General features: G+C 41.2%; 1 protein-coding gene across 2 annotated transcripts in view; it reads right to left on the bottom strand.

The window, feature by feature from the left end:
* Nucleotides 1–27,599, bottom strand: part of CD109 (CD109 molecule) — a 132,956-nt gene that overhangs the window by 79,552 nt on the left and 25,805 nt on the right. For both annotated transcript variants that reach the window (XM_073336464.1, XM_073336465.1), the window contains exons 3-5: nucleotides 11,610–11,638; nucleotides 5,494–5,724; nucleotides 5,251–5,376 (exon numbers count right to left, since the gene is read on the bottom strand). In XM_073336464.1, coding sequence (XP_073192565.1) covers nucleotides 5,251–5,376; nucleotides 5,494–5,724; nucleotides 11,610–11,638 — 386 coding nt within the window. The remainder of the gene's footprint in view (nucleotides 1–5,250; nucleotides 5,377–5,493; nucleotides 5,725–11,609; nucleotides 11,639–27,599) is intronic.

The following is a 27,599-nucleotide window of genomic DNA, read 5'->3' as shown; positions in this document are numbered from 1 at the left end:
ATCTAGTTGATTTCTATAGCTAATTTCTTTAATTTCCCAAAGTCTGCCCTTTAGAAATCAAAAACCATAATTAACTAACTGGTTTTGATTACCCTTCCATTTAATTTAAACTCAATCATTTAATTGAAATAAAAAATTTCCATGGGAACGTGTTAATTTTGACAACATTTCATTTAGAAAAAATAGAAACTAAGCTTTTTTGATATGGTTGAAATGTTCTGTTTTGACCTTATTGGAATGGAATGTTTCAACTTTAACAAACACTTAATTTTGATTTTTTCTAAACAAAATTTCATCAGAATTGACAGGTTCCCACAGAAGCTCTGTTTCAATAAAAAAGCATTTTCTGCAGAAAAACACTGTTGAAAAATTTTCAGTCAGCACTATTAGTAAATGAATACAGAATACTACAAATTTGTATATTGTTTCCCCCTGTGGGAATAGAATGTACACTTAAAATTTTGTCTCTGCTGTCAAGGAGAAATAATGCTAAAGCCCTGTATTAGGGGAAAAAACATCATAGGACTTTTCTGTTGCAATGCCTGAAGCATGCAGATTTCAGTGCTTTTATCCTAGTTTTCTATTAAGGCTTTTTCTTGGTTATACTGACATCTAGTGGGCAACATTTTTTTAAAAAACTCCACTTCTTTTGCATTGCAACTGACTATCCAGCTGATCTCTGTGTGTATATAATGTCTGCTGCAGTTTCCACGGTATGCATCCGATGAAGTGAGCTGTAGCTCACGAAAGCTCATGCTCAAATAAATTGGTTAGTCTCTAAGGTGCCACAAGTACTCCTTTTCTTTTTGCGAATACAGACTAACACGGCTGTTACTCTGAAACCTATCTAGACTGAGTGAATTTATAGTAACATTTTATGATTTTGTAAAAAATCATTTTTGTTTTTAATTATGAAGTATATATTCTCTTAAAGATGTACTGTAAAAGCTCCCAATCCTGCACTGGAAGCTGCTAGGGGATGAACCCCTGCAGTCATGCAGAGTCCTATTAATAGGGACCTATGAAAATCAAAATTTCATGGACTATGCAGAAATAATGAAATTAGTCCAATACCATGATTATTCCAACAGCAGGGAGGCGGAAGCAGGCATCTCCATTTTCACCTGCCCACTGAGGATGCAGCTACTTGTGGGTGGTTAGCTGGCCAGTCCCATCCCAGAGCAGTGGGGTATGGGGTGGTGATAGACTAAACCTACCCTGGGGAGTAGGGGGTGCAGGCTGGGGAAAAAATGTCTCATCGATGGCCAGGGTGCTGAATGGCACCTGAATGAACATCGAGAACCAGCTCAGCACATAGATGACCCATATGGTGCTGGCCAGTCCAACGCAGCTCTGACCCAGGCCACAGGTCTGTGCAGCCAGCAGGGAGAAGAGGTAGCACTGACAACATAGAGATTAGGAGGCCTTGCCCAGTCCAGCCCACGGCAGACCCTGCAGGCCCAGGGAAGATGTAGCATTGCTGGCTGGTGAAGAGCTGAGACTATCAGCAGGGAGATGAGAGTATGAGCGGGCCTTGCCCCAGCAGAGGGCTCAGAGTGTGAGGGGGCCCTGCTCTGACAGGGGGATTGGAGTGGGGGGATGGATCCCAGTCTCAGCTCCTTGCCAATCAGATCCAAATATCAATCCAGATCTGAATGTTGCAAAAGGCCTTTATGTGTACAACAGGCCAAACTAAAAGCCAAATCTGAACACCCTAGAATTCTGGGAAAGTTCTGATCATGCTCAGTATTCAGATCTTACCATTTGAGCCAATCTCTATATCCTGCAGCAACTAAGTTTTCCCTAATGGTACACATAAGTTCTGTGTAACCCTGCTTGGAAGGATAGCTGGTGCATTTGTACAACTTTACATATAAATAGATAAAACAATTTTTTTCTTTGAACACTTAGACGCAAGGGACCTCTTCTTCTTGAGGCAAATCCAGCTCCATCATCTGTAGCCAAATCAGTGCAGTTCCATTGCACTAGGGTGGAATCTCCATGGGAGCCATACAAAAGGTGTTCACCCTCTGCATAGTGTGGAACACAGCTCCATGCTGACTTGGGGCACAATACCACACAGGAGGCAGGTGGGAGCAGGACATTGGCTGGCCAGGGACAGAGTTGGAGCAGAGGGAAGCATGATAATCATCTTACATGTGAAAGCTGTTGACTCCAGGAAGAGAGAGGTGGCACAAATTTGGGGTGGCACAAATAAGTGTATAAGAACAATGGGGATGAGCAAGAGAATAAAGAGAATATTTAGCCTGAGTAACAGCAAAATTTTCCTAAGCAGTGAGACATATCAGATTGTTCAATAGTCTGCAAGGAAAGTTGTGGATGCCTTGGATTTCGGGACTTCTAACAACAAACTGGACAAAGCACCAGAAAATATAGTACAGGGACCAATCCTGCATTAGCAGGGGTTGGTATGTTCCACAGACCTCTGATAATCCATGAAGCACTTGCTAGTGATCTGCAGAAAGACAATCTCTGTATTTAAATGTGGTCCACACTATGAATACCTTTTGGAACTCCTGAATTAGATAGCTTCAAAGGTTTTTATCAAAGCTAACGTCTATGATTCTATAATTATAGGGATAACAGGTAAAATTTTCAAAAGATTTAGGAGCCTAAGTTCCACTGAAAGTCAATGGGACTTAAGCTCCTAAGTGACTTAGGCACTTTTGAAAATTTTACCCAAGAGGAACATCCAGAGTTATAGTAATAAAGATTTTTTTTTTTAAGGCCAGATTCCGATATCCTTTCTCTGTTTGATTACTACCTTACTCCTGGAGTGATGCCATGGAAATAAATGAGAGCATTTCATGGAGCAAGGTGTTACTTAGCATAAGGGGGTCAGAATCTGGCCCCAAGAGTTTTGGAAAGGAAAATGAACTCTCTTGCTTCAGGGCATAAGCCAACTCCTAACTAATGGAGTCAAGAAGAAACTTTTCCTGTAGGCAAGTTACTCTACCATTGTCTTCTGCAGGGTTTCCTGCACAGTCCTCTGAAGCATATGCTATTAGCTGCTGTTAGAGACAAAATATTGGATGAGATAGTCCACTGGATGGATCCAGTATGATAATTCCCTTCTTCCTATACAAATTCAGAAGTATATTCATTGATATTTAGTGTTCTGAAAATATAAGACCTTCATCAACATAAGACATCTCCATAGTATGTGAGCATAGGCTCCCTCGCACAGAAATGCTGCAAAATATTCTATCATTGTACAGTGTGAAGCTCAAATCTGAGCATGCATGAGAGCCAGAAGGGAAAAGAGAATTATTATGGAAAATAATACACATGCTTGAATCTGAGGTTTGTGTTGTGTTGTCTCCAAGATACAAGCACACTTTGCTAAATGGCTCAGGCTTTATCAAGCCACAGCCAATGTCTTTCAAGACTGACCTGACATTTGGGGCTCACTGAAATTCCCCTTCTTGCTCAGGCTTATATAGTCCCTAAAGCTTATTTGGCTAAGCAAGTTGCATATGTTTTGTGCTAATTTGCTTTGTGAACTGCTGCCAGTCATTGGGATGACACTAAATAGTGTCCTAATTTTCTCTCTGCAGCAATATGTGATCTCATTCTCTTTTTCATATTGCGTTTGTATCCAGTGCCATGCTAAGCCCTATGTGTGAAGCTCCAAGCGGTATATGCTTTCCCTGAACTTTGCTGTAGATTCCTAAATTTCAAAACTTCAGGTTTTTGGGAACACTACATTTTTACTGAGATTTATTCATATCCTGTAATATGTGTTGGGTGGCTTACCAGTTGCAGAACGAGTTCTTATAATCTGACAAGAACTCACCTCCCCTGTATGGCTTTTCCTCTGTTCTCTTAGAGCTACCACACTAGTCAAAACAGAAGCTAAGGAATTTTTCTTTTTTCCTTTCCAATAAGGAGCTTTTCCAACTTTGTCTTTTATTTTCTCCCCCATAGACAGTTACAAACCAAAGGCCCAAACCCGGAATCATTGCTACAGAGAACAATGCTTACGATCCTGATTTCAGTGGATCTACTAACAGTAGGGAACACCATACTCAGTAGTAAATGTTTGCAGAATCAGATCCTTAAATGTATCCATGACTGCTACTATCGCCCACTTTAGACTATATGAATCTCTAAACTTTTGTGAACAGCAAACTAAAACTAAAATTACACACTTTTAAACCAGTCTTTAAACTTGAGCCCCCAACCCCCCACCCTATCCAAAACTCATTTAGGTGAATGGGATTCTTTCTATTGACTTCATTGGGCTTTGGAGCAGGCCCTGAATTTGTATGTACACAAGCAATAATTTACATACCCAGATGGGAATTTGCAAGCACAAACTGGATAGGAAACATGAAGCTGAATTTCTGAGAGCCATATTAGAGGAAATTTTGGAAATGTGACTACAAAACAGTACACTTTTAGAGCAGTCATTATTAACCTCTATGACATGTACATTTACAAAATATACATTACGTTTACTGGTATCCCATGGAATATTGTAAACAGTTAGAACCTATTATAAATTACAACTTACCAGCTAACCAAAGTTTAGTGACACATTTTGTGATGCCTTATCATTGCTTTATTACTCACTTATTTGCTTTGTGCATAACTCAGTCATTTTTAATGGCTCTCCCAATCACTAGTATAAATTACTGAGGTTCTGCTGAAATAAAACTATCCAGCCCTTTTTAAAATTACAGCTCCAGTGTTTGATTCTATGGCCTCTTTAGCCAGTGACTGGCTGCATACCGTGTTGACTTTTTGTAAACTTGCCTGTCATTAATAAATCTAAGTGTGCCTCTTCTCAAGACACCAGAATAGTCTGCTTGTAACCTTCCATGACTTTTTTCCTTCATGAAGGAACATTTATTAAAAAAAAATGTAAACAACATTTAAGTTGTAACGTTATCTGTCAAAACCAAAACTCAAAGCTCAGGATGAAATATGCACCTTAATTTAGAATGTCCAGAATTCTAGTTTGCTACAAAACCATATACTATTAAAACCTTTACCTAGGTTTTGTTAATTATCCCAGCCTATAGCCTCAGTCCTGCAATGAGCTCTGTACAGGCAGACCCACACTGACTTCAAGAGGGCTCAGCCTCATTGCAGGATCAGGGCTTATACTTGTTTCTGTTTTGTCTCATCATTGCAAATGTAGATTTCATTCTTAAACTGTGGGGAATTTCACTGTCTGGCAGGAGGAACTTACCTTCTATACAATTCAACAGTGTTAATACTCACATTGACTTGTACTTGTATTGACCAGTCTCCAAGTAGAGGGCTTGTTGATAATTGAAATCTTCTGGAAACCATACCCAAATCACCTTTCTCTGACAACCATTGCTGAATCAAATTCCCTCGAGGGTCCTAAAGTAAAACCCATGTTGCATGTTAAATGTGAGCATACTCAGGAGCATGACTTGACTGGAAATTCAAATGTCAAGCTGATTCCAGTTTATTGCTAGATTTCCAATGTGTACTCACCCGGATGTATATGCTTAGAGAAGTTTTGAAGGGTTTGAGATCAGGATCAACAGTGACAACCCGAAACTTCACTTCTTGGCCTGGTTTATATAGAGACTTGTCAGTCTGGATGAAGACAGAGATACTCTTGTGCTCAAATAACAGGCTGGTGCTGTTAGAGAATAACAGCCGGCCCTCGGCATGGCCTTTCACCAGTAACTCATAACTGCCAGCCCTGCTGTTCAAAGGCAGCTGAAAGAAAAAGAGTATCTCTGTTACAGTCTCATGTACTGCAATTTGTAAACATGAAAGGTAAGCGTGTTTCATAAAGACATGTCATGTACACCCTGACACCTTTAGGAGCAGGTCAACTGATTTAGTTCACAAAAAGAGAAATATGTTTTGTTGTGTGAAAACTGTCTCATTCTTGTGAATATGTACTTCTCTGAGAGGCCTCCTGTTTTCAAATAGTGCTTGCTAGGTACATTTCCACCCAGCTAGTTTGGCCTTTAAATATATCATTTTGGAGAAATCTGAAACAAATGGCTCACTCCAGCAGAAAGCAACCTCCTCAGTAAGTAGCTCTGCAGACTGCCTGGGATATACAGCCACTTGCACTACTTCTGATTGCACAGAGGTACTTTTCCCTTGTGAGCAAAATCCTGAAGTGATAGTGATAAGCAGCCTACCATTCCTCCCCATAGGGAGATCCTTAGCTGTTTGGATGCAGAGTTGATTGTTGGACTTCCTAACAAGCCAACCTATTTCCTGAGTAGTTTGGCCTGTTATGGAACCAACATCCATAATTTTCCATAGACATGCCCCAGCAGGCTGAAGAAACATTGCACTTGGTAGCTAGGAGTCTGACTCTAAAAGTGTCATTCCTTGCAATTACCCGCTAGTTGTCTGAGAACTTGCATTCAGATGTGCCTTTCTGAAACCTTTTCTTCTTATTCCTGCCTATAATCAGACTCAACCAAAATGCAAGCAGGAGGCTTTCTATGTATGTATATATATAGCTGGAGCACTGAGAAAAATTTATAGTTAAAGTTGCCTAAGCATTTCCACTTAACTCGCCCCAATCTCCTTTTTTTTAGTTCAATTGCTTAACAATTTCCACAATTTTCACTTTGGGGGCTGAAATTTTCCCGACTTGGTCATTGTCTGCTAATGAATTTTCCTGGAAAGTTTGAACAAAAGGCCTGATAAGGAGAGTATGCCGGATTGGATGGGGGAGGGGGATTAGGCACTTAAATAGCATTGGGGAACTGGGCCATCACCCTGGGAAGAGTGCCTTTCAGGGAAAACTGGGTTTTATTTGGCCATGTTACAGTGGCTTAAAAGTTTGTACGTAGCGCACACACTATAATTTTTCTAATAATACTTTTCAAAATAATTATCCCCCTCCCCCCAATACTTTAAGGAAAAAACAATAATAAATTTAAATCTCCAGGCTCCGCCCCCCACTGGCCGCCATCATAGCTTTCTATGCAGGTTCAGAGCAGAAATCCTTTCAGCAGTACCTAGCAGATATGCATGCCCTATGCAGGGCCTGAGTAGTGTAGAGAGTCAGGTGGTACACAGGGGAGTTTCACCCTGAATGAGGCATTGCATAATGAGTGAGCCTCAGGTACTGTGGATCCTTGACCCATGCTAACCCAAATTCTGGGTCCTGTTGTGCCATCAGATTTTTAAACAAAACACCCAGATGATTTCTGGTTAAAAAAAAAAAACAAAAAAACTTATGGTGTGACATGGCCTTTTGTTTGCAGTTAGAAAGGTGTAAATATGGAATCTGAAATCAAATCAATTTAAACGCAATAGATTGACATTTTTCAGTAAAACATACAGGAAATTAAGTACACACCTCAAACTGGTAATGAGAATTGCATCTGTTAATTCACCAGGCCCAGCACTGAAAAATGTCGTACCATATTCTGTAAATAAACTCTCTCTTGCTTTTAAAATTTGTTTTAAGGTCATATGAGTGAATGGAATTTCCAGGGTGGGGAAAATGCCATACAATGACTATACAGATTCAATCGTATGTCTATACAGAATGTGTATCTATACGTGCATGCACACAGAAATCAATAATTTTTGTTCTCCTTTGTAAATTTTCTATTTATATAAGCAAGTAAAAAAAGTGAAAATCAGGAGTTCAGCATGAAGGAAAATATCTTAAAATATACAGTAGAACCTCAGAATTATGAACGTCTCAGGAATGGAGGTTGTTTGTAACTCTGAAATGTTGGTAACTCTAAACAAAACATTATGGTTGTTCTTTCAAAAGTTTACAACTGAACATTGACTTAATACAGCTTTGAAATTTGACTAAGCAGAAGAAAAATGCTGCTTTCCCCTTTTTTTTCAGTAGTTTACATTTAACACAGTACTGTACTGTATTTGCTTGCTCTCTCCGTCTCTTTCTGCTGTTGCTGCCTGGTTGTGTACTTCCAGTTCCAAATGAGGTGTGTGGTTGACTGGTCAGTTCATAATTCTGGTGTTTGTAACTCCGAGGTTCTACTGTACTCTCTTTGCTCTCTCTAGTTATATCTTTGTTTCCTATGCCAAATGCACATTTATCACAGAAACCAAGACGATCATTCAAATGAGGACTTACCAAACTACATCTTTGAAGAGGAATGCCACACTAAACTTGGTGCTTTTTTTTTTTAAACTGGAGTTTTTAGTAGACTCACTGCCAAGAACATATGATTCATGTCTTCTAAACCTCTCACACTTCATGGACAAATATTCTAGAAAATGTTAACTAAAGGGACACAGCCCCACTTATAACTTTTGTCAAAAAATTGGCTCAATATGTAAAAAAAAATTAAGTTAAATATATGAACATTTTAATATATTGAATGATATGGTATTAATTGTGGAAACAGGCAAGTTCCCCTAAGAAAAAGTCCAAGAAATATTCAGAGGATTCAAAACAATGGATAAAACAAATAAAGAGCTTGCTCCCTTTTATCATAGCAATTGAAAACATTTCTAACAATTATTATATGAGCACACTTGCAAGGATTTAGTTTGATTTTTTTTTACTGAAAAATACACATTGTTTATTTGCAGTTCCCAAATACATTTTTCATAGATTTTATTATTATTAACAAAATGGATTACTCTATCACTTTTTGACTTCCCAATAATGCTAACACATCCTGAAAAAAAAATCCATTTTTTTCTTCCTGTCACTTCCCTGGCTGTTTCATCCTTCTTGATGCTGATGTCAGAAGTTATCAGGCTTGTGAAGTCAGCAATAGGGAAATAAGGTAGCATAACTGTTTTGCTAAAAGTAACTTGAGTCCTTTGTCACATTTCTCAGCTGACAGAGACCACAAGCTCAGGAAGTCACTGCTAAAATAATGGTAGCCATTGACTCCAACTCCTCAGCTCCATAAAAAACTACTCTAAAAAGGGCATTTCCTGACCAAATGGGAGTTACTCAACTCTTGGGTGCTGTCCAATAGGAGCTTATTATGTGCTTTCCCACTTACACTCTCCATCTTTTTTTCATGATTCTCTCCTCCCTCAGCCATGACAAAAATCATTCTCACTCACAAATGGTATTCTTGTCCTCACTTTCTTTTTCTTAACAATAACAGTAATAATAATAGCTGGGCTATGAATAAAAGAAGTACAGCTGTAAATCACATCAGTTACTGTCATGAGCTCTCACCTCAGCCCATGAAGTTACTGTTTCTTTCGGAAAATATGACAATCAAAAATAGTAACTCACAGTAACACATTATGTAGATTGTATTACCAGACAATTACACTGTAGGTAATATGGTTGACTACTGTAGCCATGCTAATGAAAAAGAACATTCTCACCTTGAAAGAATGAATTAGTTATCATTAATGCTACAACTTAGTCACAGAGGTCACAGCAGTCACGGATTCTGTGACTTTACCAGACCTCTGTGACTTCTACACTTCAGGAGGCTGTGCGCCCCTGCCCTGCAACTGAGGCTAGCTGGAACCAGGACCCTGCAGCCCCAGCCTTGTGGTTTCTACTGGTGGCTGCAGCCAGGCCACAGCCGAGGCCATGCGCCCTAGCCCCACAGCTTCCACCAAGGGCTGCAGCCAGAGCTATGTGCCCCTGCCCGGCGGCTTCTGCCAAGACCGTGAGCCCTAGCCCCGTAGCGTCCCGGGCTTGGCGGGGTCTGCAGACACGGCCGTGTGCCTCAGCACCGCACTTCCACCAGGGGCTGCAGCTGGGGCCGTGTGCCCTAGCCCCACAGAGTCCCAGGCTTGGTGGGGCTGCAGCCAGGGCCACACAGCCCTCTTGTGGCTTCCCAGGACTGTGCATCCCTCTCCGGCTGTGGCCAGGGCTTGGCGGGAGCTTCAGTCAGGTCTGCACACCTGTCCCACAGCTGCAGCCAGCTCTGGAGCGTGGGCTGTGTGCCCCGCGTGGCTGCATCCCCCGCTGCGGCCACTGGAGCCAGGTCAGCCTGTCAATCCCCCCATGGGACTCCAGTCCTCCCCCTATCTAGCCCTGCACCCTGGTTATTTTTAGTAAAGTCATGAACAGGTCACTGGCTCCATGAATTTTTGTTTATTGCCCATGATCTGTCCGTGACTTTTACTAAAAATAACCAAGACAAAATCTTAGCCTTAGTTATCATAGCTTCAGATAGTAATTAAAGACACTATAAGCTGAACTCTACAGACTCCTTGGGTGTATCAGAGCCACCTTTAGATCTAACACTTCCTGGAACTGGCCAGTACACAGTTTCAGTCTTCATCACAAATTAGCACAGCCTCAGGGCTGCTCTAAATTGTGCAAGCTTGTACTAGTCCCCTAGAGGCCACTGTGGTGTGTGGGGATCACCAGGACCTGAAGAATGCACTGGTCACACTCATATCTCCCCCAGCAAAGCCCAGGCTTCAGCAATACAGCTTGGAAGGGTGCCTTAGAGTTGCTGTAGGGATTTCCCCACCAGGAAAGACTCCCACTGGCCTGTTAGGACAGCTTTAAGGCTGCTTTGTAGCACTGGAGCATCACAAATCCACCTTTTCATAGGCTAGGATCTGGCTCAAAATCAGTTTTCTTCTCTTTTTATGTGGTTATTCACTATGTATTAAAATACATTAGTAATCACAGCAACTACCTCCTTTCAAAGCTTGTGGGAAATAATGGGATTTAAGATGGGAGTGGTTTGAGGAGATGTAATGGCTCTTTAAGAAGTGAGCCAATAATTACTAACAATTAACATAGCCAGTGAATTAAACTCTTTTCTGTTCATGAAGAATCCATGAATGGGCTTCAATTCTTAGTCTGTTTGCTGAATGAATGTTTTGTGCAAATATATTGCAACCTATGGATTTCTCACAATTCACAAACTGTTCACTGTGAGTGTTGCTTCAAATATTTGATATTTGCCAGTCACATTCAGTTGTTTTGATTGAGTATTCATGTTATTTGGGGTCTGAATATCAAAGATGCTTAGCATCTGCATCTCCCATTGACTTCATTTGGAGTTGCTGTTGCTCAGAACCTTTGAAAACTAGCCCTTGGTAAAATGTGTTCCTTGATAGGATAGCATAGCTCTTAAAATCAGGTTTCCAATGTGAATACTTATGATTACAAATTCAGAATGCACTTTCCACCTCTCACACATTCTCCAATATCTGATTAACATATTGTTTGAAGTTGGAAAATTTGTTTGCTAGAGAATGTAATTCCAACAGAGTATTGTGTATGAACACAATCAATGTGAAATTGTTTAAAATTTTGATCTAATATTTGTGGATGGGGGTTTTGGCACTATTCACCTAGCATTCACAGTGTGTTGGGAAGAATGATGTCTACCAATCATAAACTAATCAGTGTAAATGCTGTTCAGATATTAGAGTCCTATGCCAGCTGATGCTGGGACTTGCCTTCTAAACCCTTCAATTATTCTATAACAAGCTACAAAAACATTTGGAATGGGATCTCCCTGGCTCACTGGTCAGCTGCGGCATCCACTCCATGAGTATCAAAATAATTTGCACCTTGCACAACACTAAAATATATCATGTCATCAACCTAAGTCAATAAAAGAAGCATTGAGAGACTGCAGTTATCCAACACAAACATTTGCTATGAAAGTCAGGTAGTACCAGAAAAGAATACTTACTGCTGGAAGAACAAGAGTTCCAAAGGAACCTAAATTAAGAAGGGAAGAGAAAAATAAAATAAAGTTCTGCCAGCAAGCCTCATTTTATCAAAAACATCAATATTAAAAAGATTGTAGCTCTTAGTGACTTGCATCCTCAGCAACAATTAACTAACAATCCTCACAGAGCATTCACATTCCTGCAGTTCCTGACCCAGAATAGGTGGCATTCCAGGCTGAGGAGAAGATGTGTCAGAGCTTGAAGGGGCAGAACTACAAAACCATGCACTGGCCAGTAAAGCAGCTCCTTGGGGGCCTATATCAACTATTGCAAGTTAAAACAGCTTTGTGCCAAGGCAAGTTCAGGCCCTGATAGGTCCCAGGACCAAGAGAGCAGAAAGGTGGCATATAATCCCATCTCTTCTCTCCAGAGGTCTTGACCACTGCTCTAGCACACCAACAGCTATGGACTAATATTCTTTCTTCCAAATGCTTCACTCCTTCATTTAGTTCTTGTGTATCATTTTGGAAAATTTGAAAAATTGAACAGCTATTAGTAGGGACAGGCATAGGGTGGTCTAAGAGACACAGCACAAAATCTCACGCTTGGTGTTGTGCCAAATGTTTAGTGCACTTCATTAGTTCCATTATAAAAGTGTTTGAAATGCTTTCTATACTGGTGAGCTCTCTCTTGGATAGAAAAATCACCTCCAAGCATTTCATTCAACTGAACCCATAGTGAAACTAACTCACTGCTCATCTTTTGCAAAGCTAAAGAGCTCTGTCCTAATAATGGCCTTAGATCATCTAAACTAATAAGACAGTGAGCTCCCTGTAAGCTCGAAAGCTTGTCTCTCCCACCAACAGAAGTTGGTTCAATAAAAGATATTACATCACCCACCTTGTCTCTCTAACAAAAAGCAAATCAGAGAAACCAACAAATAAAAAACAAACTGCCCAAAATGAGGAGTAGGCACATCTTGTCTGCTAAAAAATAAGCAAAGAAGCATGCCAGTTAAGGGCTAATACACAAAGGGAGGAGAGGGCAGGACGAGATTCCAACCCACACAAACTGTTAGGTAGCATCCCCCTCTAGCATACAGGAATGCACTCAGTGGTACACCAACCTAAGGGGGCATGGCCTGCAGATCAGAGAGCATCATCACCATCTAATGAGCATGCACCATGATCCTGCTCAGTGGAGCAGCAAAGTGACCCTTACAGAGCATCACCTTGGCCTGGGTCCCAGGGAATCCTGCTCTGTCTTGCAGGAGCAGGATTCCTGTGGAAGAGGGCGCAGCAGGAATACCTCTCTGCTCCCTCTTAAATTCAGCCACTGGTTTGGACCTAAAGCAGTCACAGAGCTTATTGAATTCATCTGATGACAACAGATCTCGCTATTCTCTCCCACATTATTATCATCATTTTGTAGTCTGATTACTGCATGGAAATACAGGAGAAAGAGGTCCATGGAAAGAGGTCCATCAGTGGCACTCCCTGTAACTTAATTATATGGCGCAGGCAAGTCTGAGGAAAATGAGTACAGTTTTGCTTTACGTAATGTGAATAGAACCAGGGCTACCCACACAAAATTCTCTGAGGAGTCCTTGTGGCACCTTAGAGACTAACAAATTTATTTGGGCATAAGCTTTCGTGGGTTAAAACCCACTTCATCAGATGCATGGAGTGGAAAAAAACAGAAGGCAGGTATATATACACAGTACATGAAAAGATGGGAGTTGCCTTACCATGTGGGGAGTCAGTGCTAACAAGACAATTCAATTAAAGTGGAAGTGGGCTATTCTCAACAGTAGAATACCAAGAAAGGAAAAATCACTTGTTAGCACTTCCCACCTCTTCCAATCAGTTCCCCAAGAATGCAGTTTGACTCCAGTCTCATCACTTAGTTTCCTTTATTTGGCATATAGCAGAGCTACTCTGAGCTGATGAGGCTAAAGCATGGGGCATCAGGGGTAGGGCATACCACACATCCAAAGTTACACAGCAAACCTCTCCCTTCCATATACATTTACACATCTCATTGCATTAACTATACACTACATAACACATTTTGTGATTGGCTTGGTTACTTTGTCGGAACCAATCCCTGTACAGCATGCTCTGTACAGTTCTGCCTCTTAGCTTACTAATCCATTTACTTATCTTAGCACAAATATTCTGTTTTCAGCCTGCTAATTAATTTATCCCCCGTACTCCTGTCTTCCAAGAAATAAGGCCTCCCCCATGTTTAATTTAGTCAGCCTACATTCCTACCATGTGTAAGGCATAGTAAACACCACATTAATAGGTATTACATGCATGGTATTAATATAATATACATTACATACCTAAAGTGTTGGGAAGTTATACTAAATTAATGTATTATGCTCTTCCCACAGTTCCATTCACCATATCCCACTACACTTTGCAAAACTGAAGTCAGCTTTGGCATTAGAATCATAGAAGTGTAGAACTAGAAGGAACCTCGAGAGGTCATCTAGTCCAGGAAAGGAAGGAATGCCCAGTCAAAAAGGGACCCTGGTGGCTCTGGTCGGCACTGCCAACCAGGCCATTAAAAGTCCAGTCAGCGGCGCAGCAGGGGCCCGGGGCTAGGGCAGGCTCCCTACCTGCCCTGGCCCCTCACTGCTCCTAGAAGCAGCCACAGGTCCCTGCAGCCACTAGGCGGGGACAGCCAGGGGCTGGAAGGCTCCACACACTGCCCCCCGTGCTAAGTACCACCCCCTCACACACACCCTACACCCCAACCCCCCTGGCCTAGCCCGGAGTCCCCTCCCGCACTCCAAACCCCTCATCCCTGGACCCAGCCCCAGCTGGAGCTTTCACCTCCCCACACACCCCAACACCCTGGCCTAGCCCGGACCCACCTTCTGCACCCCAAACCCCTCATCCCTGGCCCAGCCTGAAGCCACTTTCTGCATCCCAAATCCCTTATCCCTGGCCCCACCCCCAGCCGGAGCTTTCACCTCCCCACACACTGCAGTGTTTTCAATGTAGACATATCCTAAGTTGTAACATTAACATTGTAGCATTCTAAAACCTAGTGTCCTCAAGGCTTCTACTCTCAGCCAGGTGCTAGCCACACAGACCTGCCCTGCAGTGCTCTTTGTTTTCAATGTATGGTTGAGGAAGCCTGCATGAGGCTGTTTGCAGGGCCACACAAACTATGGAATATTAATCAACTGTTTCCTTTACACTTATGCAGTGCTAAAGTAATGTCACCCCTTTGCTGAGTGGGAGAAGATGTTGAGTCTGCAGGTCATTTTCGAACAGGAGGAGAAATCACTGCTGTGGAGTCTGGGCATTTTCTTAGTGTAATTAGTTTTATTTGCACATTCTAAGGAATGGTAGGAGGGAGAACAGCAGAATAAAGATAATGAATTTCAAAAAGCCAGATTTTAGCAAACTCATGGAGTTAAGTAGGTAAGATCCCATGGGAAGCAAGTCTAAGTAGAAAAACATTTGAAGACAGTTGGCAGTTTTTCAAAGAGACATTATTAAGAGCACAAGATCAAACTATCCCACTGCATAGGAAAGATAGGAAGATGGAAAGAGACCACCCTGGCTTAACCAGAAGATCTTCAATGATCTAAAAATAAAAGAAGAGTCCTACAAAAAGTGGAAACTAGGTCAAATCACAAAGGATTAATATAAACAAATAATACAAGTATTAGAAAGGCCAAGGCACAAAACAAGATGAAACTAGCTAGAGACATAAAGGGTAACTTGAAAACATTCTACAAATACATTAGAAGCAAGAGGACAAGGTAGGCCCATTACTCAATGGGGGAGGGGGGGAAACAAAAACAAAAAATATGGAAATGGCAGAAGTGCTAAATGACTTCTTTGTTTCAGTTTTCACCAAGAAGGTTGGTGGTGATTGGACATCTAACATAGTGAATGCCGGTGAAAAAGAGGTAGGATCAGAGGCTAAAATAGGGAAAGAACAAGTTAAAAATTACTTGGACATTAATGATTAGAGGTCTTCAAGTCACCAGGGCCTGATAAAATGCATCCTAGAATATTCAAGGAGCTGACTGAGGAGATACCTGAGCCATTAGTGATTATCTTTGAAAAGTTTCAGAGTAACAGCAGTGTTAGTCTGTATTCGCAAAAAGAAAAGGAGTACTTGTGGCACCTTAGAGACTAACCAATTTATTAGAGCATCATGGAAGACTGGAAAGGGGAAAATATCGTGCCAATCTATAAAAAGGGAAATAAGGACAACCCGGGAATTACAGACCAGTCATCTTAACCTCTGTATCCGGAAAGGTAATGAAGCAAATAAGGTGATAAGTAACAGTCAGCACGGATCTGTCAAGAACAAATAGTGTCAAACCAACCTGATATCTTTCTTTGACAGGGTAACAAGCCTTGTAGATAGGGGGGAAATGGTAAACGTGGTATATTTTGATTTTAGTAAAGCTTTTGATACTGTCTCGCATGACCTTCTCATAAACAAACTAGGGAAATGCAAACTAGATGGAGCTACTATAAGGTGGGTGCATAACTGGTTGGAAAACAGTTCCCAGAGAGTAGTTATCAGTGGTTCACAGACATGCTGGAAGGGCATAACGAGTGGGGCCCTGCAGGGATCAGTTCTTGGTCCGTTTCTGTTCAATATCTTCATCAGTGATTTAGATAATGGCATGGAGAGTACACTTATAAAATCTGAGGATGATACCAAGCTGGGAGGGGTTGCAAGCGCTTTGGAGGAAAGGATTATAATTCAAAATGATCTGGACAAACTGAAGAAATGGTCTGAAGTAAACAGGAGGAAATTTAATAAGAACAAATGCAAAGTACTCCACTTAGGAAGGAACAATCAGTTGCACACATACAGAATGGGAAATGACTGCCTAGGAAGAAGTACTGTAGAAAGGGATCTGGGGGTCATAGTGGTCCACAAGCTAAATATGAGTAAAGAGTGTAAAACTATTGTAAAAAAAGCGAACATCATTCTGGGATATATTAGCAGAAGTGTTCTGAGCAAGACACAAGAATTAAGTCTTCCACTCTACTCCATGCTGATTAGGCATCAACTGGAATATTGTGTCCAATTCTGGGCACCACATTTCAGGAAAGATGTGGACAAATTGGAGAAAGTCCAGAGGAGAGCAACAAAAATTATTACAGAAAGAAAAGGAGTACTTGTGGCACCTTAGAGACTAACCAATTTATTTGAGCATGCTCAAATAAATTGGTTAGTCTCTAAGGTGCCACAAGTACTCCTTTTCTTTTTGCGAATACAGACTAACACGGCTGTTACTCCAAAAATTATTACAGGTCTAGAAAACATGACCTATTAGGGAAGATTGAAAAAATTGGGCTTGTTTAGTCTGGAAAAGAGAAGACTGAGGGGGGACAGGATAACATTTTTCAAGTACATAAAAGGTTATTACAAGGAGGAGGGAGAAAAATTGTTGTTCTTAACCTCTGAGGATAGGACAAGAAACAATGGGCTTAAATTGCAGCAAGGGAGGTTTAGGTTGGACATTAGGAAAAAATTCCTAACTGTCAGGGTGGTTAAGCACTGGAATAAATTGCCTAGGGAGGTTGTGGAATCTCCATCCTTGGAGATTTTTAAGAGCATGTTAGACAAACACCTGTCAGGGATGGTCTAGATAATACTTAGTCCTGCCATGAGTGCAGGGGACTGGACTAGATGACCTCTCGAGGTCCCTTCCAGTCCTATGATTCACACCAGTCCTTGAACTGAGATAGTCACTAACAGCATGTAGGCAATCTCCTCTTACAGAATTCTCAACCCGAACACTAATGCCCACTTATCAAGAAGTAACTCTGCACCAACTTGGAGAGATCAAGGCTGAGATCAAACTATCTTGCTGAGATCAAAAGACTCTACAACACAATATTAACACCAATACCATATTTCTTCAAAAACTGAAAATCCCTTATGTGTGACAGCACCTTCTAGTGACTCCCTCCATAACAATAAATTTAACTGCATCATATGAACCATCCTAATTGTTGTTTCTTCAGTGGATAATTTTTCCTTTATAAGTTAGCATTTTATAATGTGTACAAATATACTGAAATATTTTCACAGCTTGTCCAAGTCCATATCTGGTCTGACTCTGAATTTTCAATTGAATTTGCAACTCAGACAAAGTTTTAAATTTTCCAAGCAGTGCAACAGATTTAACCCGTTCAAATTAATGGAAGATGTGGGACTAAATATCCTGCACTACTTTGAAAATCCCAACCAAAAGTTCCTCCCAAAATAAGCATGCTCTCTCTCACTCACACTTTGCCCATACACATGCCTAGGCACGCCCAAAGTCTTACATCTGCCTACACTGTTCTTAGCAGGAGCAATGCCTGTTATTCAGACATCAGAGTAGGTTAAACCTCTATTAAGAAAAAAATCTAATTATCCCTGGAAATGATGTCTTTACATTTTCTAGATTTCTACTTTTTTCATTTCTGTATGTTTTCAAATTTAAGGCCCTTCCTCATCTCATCCAAGGTTGCAGTGGTTAGTCTAAAAAAGTAAATATTTACCCTATCAAGACATTGACCTTACTGCAATAAATTGAGATATCATCCTATTCCCATATCAACACTGCTTATGAAAGGAATAAAATCATATTAGAAATGAAGATCTATACAGTAAGGAAAAAAAATCCACAATCAAAAATATTCTCTACTTTTTCGTTATGCACCCATCTGTCGTATGGGCCCTGTCGAGGACGTCGCAAATAATAGTGACATTGTCCTCACAACACCCAGTGAAGTATGAAAGTATTGTCTGAATTTTTACAGATGAGGAACTGAGGAACTCTTCTAAGACCACAAAGAAAGTCTGTAGCAAAGCCAGGAATTGAAGCCAACTCCTCCTGAGTTCCTAGCCCATCATCTTAACCATAAAATGTTCCCCTCTTGACAGGAAATTTCTACTGAAAACCAAATTCTAATCTGTGCAAAATTCTGCTTAGTACCTAATCTTTTACTTAATTTGATTGAAAAAGGTCAGGTAATCGCAATGTGACCACAGAGTGATCGTTTCCGGTTCCCAGCGTAAATCAGTTTGAAAACCATGGAAACATGGGGAATTCAAAGAACATTGGTGCTAGTATTGATCCATTTTCATTATTTACTTCATGATTTTTCTTCAATTAAAGTCAGTGACAAATCTCTCACAGATTTCAATGGGAACAGGATCAGGCCCTTATGGACCTGTCTACACATTCAAATCTAAGTTGTTCACAGATTGTGTTATAAAACGATAGTCCCCGTCTGTGTTATAACAGGGTCTAGTCTTGCCTTGTAATTGGGACCAAAACATGTTACTAAATTGTGATATGCAGTTGTCTATAACATAATGCAGTAATATGGTTATAACACAGTTTAGTAATGTGTATGCAAGCAAGACTATTCCACTTTATAGTATGGTTGGGAGATTATATATGATAGGCTGCGATGGGCTGTACCAACTCTGCACTGGAGCCTCCAGGGGCGGACTAATCATTGTGGGCCCAGGTGGCCATGCCTCCTTTCCCCTGCTGCACATGCTCCAGGTGGAAAAGCCAGATAAAAGGCGGCTGCACAGCTCAGTTGGAGTGGAAATGGAGGAGGAAGGACGTACCATACTGGTTCCTGCAACGCTCCTGGCAGTAGAGCCTGAAGACCCAGACTACACTCCAGGTGAGTCAATGACTGCAGATACTGCCAGGGAAGCCAAGCCACTGCCTGCTGAGGAAGCTGCTGCCTGTTCTATGTCCCAGCCCAGAGGGTAGTAAGGCCGATAGACTGTTTGTTTGTTTTGCCCCACCCAGGGGCCATAGAATGATTGATATTTAGCCCTGCCCAGAGGGCTAATTCCCCCAGGGCAACTGCCTGCCCCAGCCAGGAGGTTGCAGGCCATAGACTTTGTTTGCTTTGCCCCGCCCTGGGGCTGCAATCTGCTTGCCGCTTTGCGCCTCCCAGGGGGCTAATTCCCCAAGTGTTGCTGCCTGCCCCACCCAGGAGACTGCAGGGCTCCAGACTGGTTGTTCGTCTTGCCCCAGCCAAGAGGCTCCACGGCTCCCAACTGTTTGTTTTGCCCACCCAGAAACTACAGGCTATTTGTCTAAATGACCCCGTCAGGGGCCGGGACCACTTGGCCGAAATCACCCGCTTAACGTGGGGACCCTGATGATGGGATGCACCAACCCCGCACTGGGCTTACGGGAACACCCTAGCTCAACACAGAGCACCCTGTCACATAGGCATATTCATTTAGAAGCACTGATAGACCTATTATAACCTGATCCATCAAACACAGTAAATTTGCCATTAAGGGCCATAAGAAGTGAATAGATTAAAGAGTGTCTCCCCTTTGTTATCAAAATTATGAAATATATATTTAATATATATTCTCTCCTCCCTTCTTTCAAAAGACCAATTACATGATTTTCATAACTCTGATATCCAGCAATCTAGGAAGCCCAGTTTCTAAGGTCATGGTTGAACTCATCCCCCATTACATTACAAAAAGCCTTGTGCATTCTCTTTATATACTAGATGGAAGTCCAGCTTTGAAAATAAACTCATGCAATATTTTAATACTTATATACATTTAAAGTCAAGACCTTGTTTGAGGGACCCTAATAATCTGGATGGACTGTTTGGAAACCAGATCATGAATCTGCCAAAAGAATGATGTTGATGTAACTAAACATAAGTTAGTTAATGTAACTAAAACTAATAAAGGCACAGTATGGTTTACATACCTATGTCAATACTTACTATTGTTATAAAGATAATGATGTGATCCATAGACGTATGGTACTAAAACAGGCTCCATTCATTAGAGAAAGTAGTTGTAATACTGTATAATTTTACTCAATTTATTTCTCAGGAGAATTAGTTCTATCAGACATAATATATTTCTGATTGATTTCAGTTAAAAATCAAATAGCCAGAATAATCCCATTAAAATACATTTCACATATTCTTACTCTTTTCATTTAAAAAGAAAGTGGAACACAGGAATTGCCACACTGGATCAGACCAGATATCCATCTAATCCAGTATCTTTTCTGACAGTAGCTAGTACCAGATCTTTCAAAGGAAGATGTGAGAAACCCTGTAGTGGACAACTATAGAATAACCTGCCCAGGGCAAAAGTTTCTTCCTAATCTCTGTGAGTTAGTGGTTGGCATGAGCTCTGAAGCAGGAGGTTTATATCCATTTATTTTTAAAACATTTTCCTATATAATGTGACTATGAATGTTCTTGTGATCCATATAAGCATTCAATCGTTTTACAAATCCTGCTAGGCTCTTGGGCTCAATATTTATTGTAGCATTGAGTTCCATATTGTTTCTTTTATCAGCTTTAAATGTGTTGAAAATCAATTTCATTGGGCATCTGCTTGTTCTTTGTTATGAACACTGAAAACACAGCTTCATAAAACTGGCACTTCCTTCATAACATGTGCATCCTGTGTGTATTGAGTCATATGGGCTGATTTTAGTGACAAAAGTAAGTTTTTAGTACTTTTTTCCTATTAGCACTGCACAAGTTACATCACTTAAAAGAGAGGGAGAAATGGATAACATTTTCATGTACATCACCAACAGAATTGTTCACTAAATTCTATTCAGGTACACCTGTGTAAACTTATTAAAAGACAGTGGGTTTGAAGCAGTGTCACAGAGGCATAATTTTAGAACAGTGTTGTTGCATTGACATAGCTAATGGCTTAATTTGGCCTGAAGAACCTTTATTACCCGTGGTGATCATTCATGAGAAGGAAAAAAACGTAATTTGACTCTCAATTGTACTTGTTTCTTCTCCCTCCTGAAACATAAATTCAGGTCCTGAAGTCTTTACTCAGGCAAATCTGCTTCTGATATCAATAGGCGTTTTGCCAGAAGTAAATACTTAAGGATTGTGCTTCCTTATATTTCAAAAATTAAGTTAAGTTTTCTCCTTACTGAGCTCCTGGACAAAATGAAAAAAACAATCAAAATGTTCACCCAAGTCCAATATATTTTAAAAGATACAGCATTAATTCTCCTGATTCTTTTTTTTTTTTTTTAATGAGGTAAAACCAGAATAACTCAGCTGACCTGGGATGGGCAAAGGAAAAACCCTACCTAGTATATGCCACCCATTAGAATTTAAACATGGGTTCAGCCACATGACTTATAACCACCAGGCCTTCTTGTAGAGAAACACATTCCAAAAGCCAAGTCTTCAGAAGCACCCAGGTTTTAATGGCAGCTGCTTATATACATCTGTGTGTAGAATTTGGCCTCAAGCAACTTAGAAGTTCTCTCAGTGTTGTGTTTGTTCTACCTTTAGAGTGACAACCTTTTTTTCTTAATATCTCTAGGAGTTCTCATCAGCTGAAAAGTAGTTTATGCAGCCGCTCCCCAGGCCTCTTCGTTTTCACAGCCACAGAGGCTTCAGGAGTTCCAGGCAATAAGCAAATAAATATTTTTCTTCTCTTTGGCAACCGACAAGCACAGCATTTTAGCATTCTGGCCCACCTCACCACAGCTGGAAGCTTGCCATTCTCCTTGATTGCCATATATGGGAGGAACTTCAGGGAGTCCTTCAAAGTACTTGACATGTGAGTGGGCAACCTCTCTTCTGATCAATGATATACTCCTCTTGAAAGCTTCTCTCTCTCACCAACAGGAGCTGGTCCAATAAAAGATATTACCTCATCCTCCTTGCCTCTCTGTTGATCTATTCCTGACATTAGCCATGGAACTCTATTAAGAGCAGTATAAGCTTATCTACAGGAAACCTGGTTCTCCCAGAGTGGCATAAGGAAAAGATTTCAGAGTAGCAGCCGTGTTAGTCTGTATTCGCAAAAAGAAAAGGAGGACTAGTGGCACCTTAGAGACAAACCAATTTATTTGAGCATAATGCAACCGATGAAGTGAGCTGTAGCTCACGAAAGCTTATGCTCAAATAAATTGGTTAGTTTCTAAGGTGCCACTAGTCCTCCTGTTCTTTATAAGGAAAAGACTTATCAGTAAACCAAGAGGGGTTTTTTAAAAGGAACTCTGGTATTTGAGTGATGACTGAGGCAGGTTTTAGAACAACATATGAATTTAATTAACAAGAAGAAATAATTTATAAAGTAAACAGCTGTAATGTAGCCTAGCTGTATCTTCTGTCTCCGTCCTTACAACTCATTCCTGTCTCTGTATGCGAGTGACTCATTGTGAGTTGACAGGTAGCATAGCATTGCCTGCAGTCAGCAAGGACAATGCTTCTCCGTAACATGCCCAAATACATCCATTATGATAATAACTGCTTTGTATTTAGCACCTTTTACAAGAATCTCAAAGGGCTTTATAAACATGAATTAATTAAGCCTCATTATTACACCCACTTTACATATGTTTTACCTGAAATACAAGGTGGTAAGTGATTCACTGAGGGTCACATCAAGTCAGTGTCAGAGCTAGGAGCAGAAACTACAGTGGAGCCTTATCTACACTAAGGAATTTAAACGAATAAATCCTTACTGTTACTAACACCATTTCATCTGCACTGGTGTTGGCATTTTGAGAGCCCTACTGAAGCTCCCCGGGTCCAGCACCTATTTTCATCACTATGTTGATTAGGCTCATTAAGCAGGTTTAACTGACTTGACCCTGGCAATCCATCCACACAATGCATTGTTAACAATGGTGCAACTGAACTGGGGTTAGCAACAGTGTGAGTTATTTTTGTAAAAGTTCTCTAGTGTATCCATTGCTTAGGAGTTCTTACTACCAGGACCATTACCCTACTATCCATTGTTCCCCCCTACCATAAGGAATAAAACTGAAAATGTTAACTTCAAATTTTTCCAAGACGAAACCATAAATAAACCATCTGTGGCATTAGGTCACATTTAGATTCTGATCACTGCATAATGATCTTGTTAGGAACTTAACACAGCCAAGTCTGAGACTTTACTTTTAAGTGTTAATGTGAGCTGCCTTGCCAGGAAGGTTTTCCCACATTCTCACTGCTCTAATAGTAATCCCTTCAAACTCCAGCCAAATTTCATCCTGAATGAGCTAAGGACTTTCTCAACTGAGATTATGATTCAAAAGTGCTTCTGTATGCTAGTATGCTGCTAAAACGTGTATCACACATTTTTTCAAAGCTTTGCTTGTAGACAAAATTAATTAATTAACAAAATTCTGCAGACAGAGTAAACACCAATCCCGCAACCACTGCTTTGGTATGAAACTGCAATAGAATTTTGCTGCAGACACATAAGGTTGCTTTATTTCTGGCTTTAAAAGATTAGTGTGATTCCTCCAAGGGCTTGAACATTTTGGGCCAGATTCTCACCAGGTGTAAATCAGCATATTTCTAATAGAGCTATGCCAGTTAAAGACCTGGTCCTTTATGCAACTATGGAGCATGACTAGAGATATCGAGAGCATTTTCCATGGCCAAATCTTAAATCTCTTACTCAATCAAACCTCAGATTGAAGCCAAGGAAAGTTCTGTAAAAGTAATAATGACTAAAAACTGAGGACCTTGTGCTGTAAACAGGGTGGAGCCAAAACTCCCGGACACCCAAACCTGTAAGGCAAAACAGTGCACATCACCACAAACGGTGGGCCTGATTCTCCAGTGCCTTGCACCTTGTGCAGTCACTTACACCTGTACAAGAGGTATATAAAATGCTACCATGCTGATGTACACAATGTACAAATGGGGCTGTGAAAAATCAGGCCCATTGTCTTTAGTAAGCGGTACAAGATCCCCCTCCCTTCCATGAGTTCTGAGGCATCAGCATTCAGGAGAGCCCCTGGCAGCATGTTCCCACACCAGCTGATACAAGATGGTAGGGAGGTTGGGGGCAAAGTGGAGGGGTGGCAATATGGAACAGAAAGGTCTACATGCAGCTGTCCCTTACTGCTGGCAGCTTTTAACACCCTGCCATGTCTGTAGGGCAGAATGCAGTGGGCAACCTTCTTGTTCTTAGGAGGAGAATTAGGAAGAACCTCATGGGGTTTCTGTTAGAGCTGATGTAAAGTCATTTTTAGAGCACTTCAACAAGTTTTATTGGTCTGTGACAAATGCAGCGAATGAACGGGTGAGCTCTGCACTCTGATTACTTAGATGCCAACTAGTTCCCCAGAGAAAGATGATAAAAGTAATTACATAATCAGGCTGCTGAGCTGGGTAAGATAAAGAGCAAATTAGCCCATCAGCCCAAAACTGACAAAGAGGCAGAAGAAATGCCAAGAGGAAGGGGCGGGGAAGGGGGAGGGAACAAGGCTAGCTGAGCTCAATCACACAGAGGCTTCACGGAAGGAAGACCTCTGTTCCCCTCAGGTCCTGATGGAGGGCCAAAATAAATGGTACTGTGAATGTACAACCAAGGGAATCTGCACAGTTTCCAGGGGGAAAGAAGACAGGAGCGGAGGTGCACCCTGTTGCATGGTCCTACCGAACCCAGGAGCCTATGTTACCTATTCTTGAGCCCCAACTACTGGCACTAGAGCTGGTTGGGAATTTTCTATCAGAATGTTTTTCTTATAGAAAATGCAGTTTCTGCTCAATCAAAATTGTCCATGTTTCATTTCAGCTCAGTTCAGCATTAAACTCCATTTCTGGTGTCACATTGCTTCATGGGAGCTGTAGTTCAGGACTCCATTATCTCCTATGAGCCTGGCTCCCTGGCCAGACTACCTCTCCCAGGATACATCAGTCTTTCCTCTGACTGAGTGGTGTGCTGCATCGCCTGGTGGGTGCATCACGGGTGTATGGTCAATAGGGAAAATAGGGGCATCAGGCAACCCAAATTACAGCTCTCATGAGGCAATGCACCACAATAGGACACTACAGATTAGTGTTGAACTGACTTGAAACAAAGCATTTTAGGTCAGTTAACAAATGGAAGCAAAACATTATTATTTGGGAAAATCAAACTATTTTGTTTTGACTGAAAATGCCAAAAGAAAACATTTAATCATTTCTGAATGCAATTTTTTTTTATTTTTTGTTCCATGAAAAATTGATATTTTAACTTTTCGTCCCAATTTTGGATGAACACAAATGTTGAGATATCGACATTACCCCTGGGATGGAAATTCCCATTTTTGCTCACCTCTAACTGGCACCTTATACAGAGGCGACACATAACCCTTGGTAGTGTGGGGGCATGTGACCGCCCCACACGTCGCCTCTGGTTCTAGAACCCAGGAGGGTGTGGAGGAGCATTTGTGGGGGCAAGCTACACCAGAAAGCTGGGGCGGGCGACACCAGGCAGCTTGGACCAGCCCCATGCAGTGGGGCTCCGGGAGAGAGAGCCACCTCCATCCTGACTCACCTTAGAAGCTGTTGCTATATGGAAGGCAGGACAAGTCCAATGCAGTGCGAGGCCCTGAGCAGAGCCCCTGCTGTAGGAGTGGGAGAGTGGCCTCTGCCCTGGGAAAAGGCACGGGGCATTCACCCCAGGGAAGTCTGAAAAGTAGGCAGCAGGAAGTGCTGGCACTCCAGCAGCGGGGAAAGAGAAGCAGCCCCATGTAGCTGTGGGGGGACTCTGCCCACAGTTAGGCACCTGGCTGCTTTCTCCCTCCCTGTGCTGCACGGACACATGGTGAGAGCCGCCACCAGGGGAAATTACTAGCTACTCGCTGCTGGGCATCCTGGCAAGAGGCAACCCAAGTACTTGCCTATCCCCACTGCCCTATGGGGCAGACTGCAGAAATCTGTGACCTCCCTGCCCCCCCCCACCATGTTGCCTCTGCGTTATTAGTTACCTATTTACATATATATACAGATATAGAACACTCCTGTAACTATTTTGTCTCATCTAAAAGGGGGCATGGCGCCCTCATTAAGGATTTCATGATTTGGCCCAATGGAACAGAACTTCAGCTAGTACGAATCAGTGTACCACCGCTGAAGTGAATAGCTAACCTATATACCAGCTAACGAGCTGGCCTTATATTCATGTTAATTTGGAAGGTGTTGCTAAAAATAGTCTCTCCCTTCAACTTTCCCTACTAGCTGTCCTCATCTGTTCTTTATCCTGTTAGGGAAAGGAAAACTTAGGATGCCTGCAGGTTGAAATGATTGAAATTACTTCATTTCTTTCTTTTGGCAGCTCCATTTACATATGCTTGTTCATGACATATTTACAGGTTTTTTCTTCAAAGTAATAGATGAAAACCCTTTTTCCTGAACAGCATGTTTCAAAGCAGCTTAATACCAGAGAAACCAAGAAAATTTGTTCTGCAAAGTTCTCCTGGTTTTTGTATTTCCACAAAACCTATATTACTGTTATTGTTACCTCGTTGAAAGAATCCTCATCAGTTGCTATGACAAAGATAAACAAGATTCCACAGCCTAAACAAAGAGCAGAGGCTAAAATATTCACAAAAAGGAAATTAATTTTCCACTGTGAAAGAAAACCTAGAAAATTATTTTTATATGTTGATTTTGTGGTTTTATTTAAAGTATGTTAAAATTCTTATCCTATATAGTAACTGAAATTGTACCAGGCTTATACAATATAACTATAGTGTTGTGTTTTCTGCCAATGGGGTTAAGTCATGGAAGAATTAACACACTGGACCCAAGCCCCAGAGGCTCCGCAAGGATAGTGCTTGGGGTCTACTACAGACCCCAGGATCTGATTTGGATATGGATAGAGACTTCTAATATGGAGACTATATCTTTAATATTTTTGATTAAATACATTCTATTAGGAATTGTGTAATTATGGGAAACTTTAATTTCCCAGGTATAGATTGGAGGACTGGTGCTACTAATAATGGCAGGCCCAGATATTCCTGGATGTGATACTTGACAGATTTCTTCACCAAATAGTCACCAACCAACAAGAGGTGATGCTATTTTAGATTTAGTATTGTTAAGTAGTGAGAATCTCATAGAAGAACTGGTTGTAGAGGACAGCCTTGGTTCGAGTGGTCATGAGCTAATTCATTTAAACTAAATAGAAGAATAAAGAAACAAAGGTCTGCAGTTAGGGTCCTTGATTTCAAAAGA

The sequence above is a fragment of the Lepidochelys kempii genome, chromosome 3, assembly GCF_965140265.1.
Source record: "Lepidochelys kempii isolate rLepKem1 chromosome 3, rLepKem1.hap2, whole genome shotgun sequence".
NCBI classification, from domain to species: Eukaryota; Metazoa; Chordata; order Testudines; family Cheloniidae; genus Lepidochelys; species Lepidochelys kempii.
The sequence above is the reverse complement of the archived record's forward strand: the minus strand, read 5'-3'. Positions and strand labels throughout refer to the sequence as shown.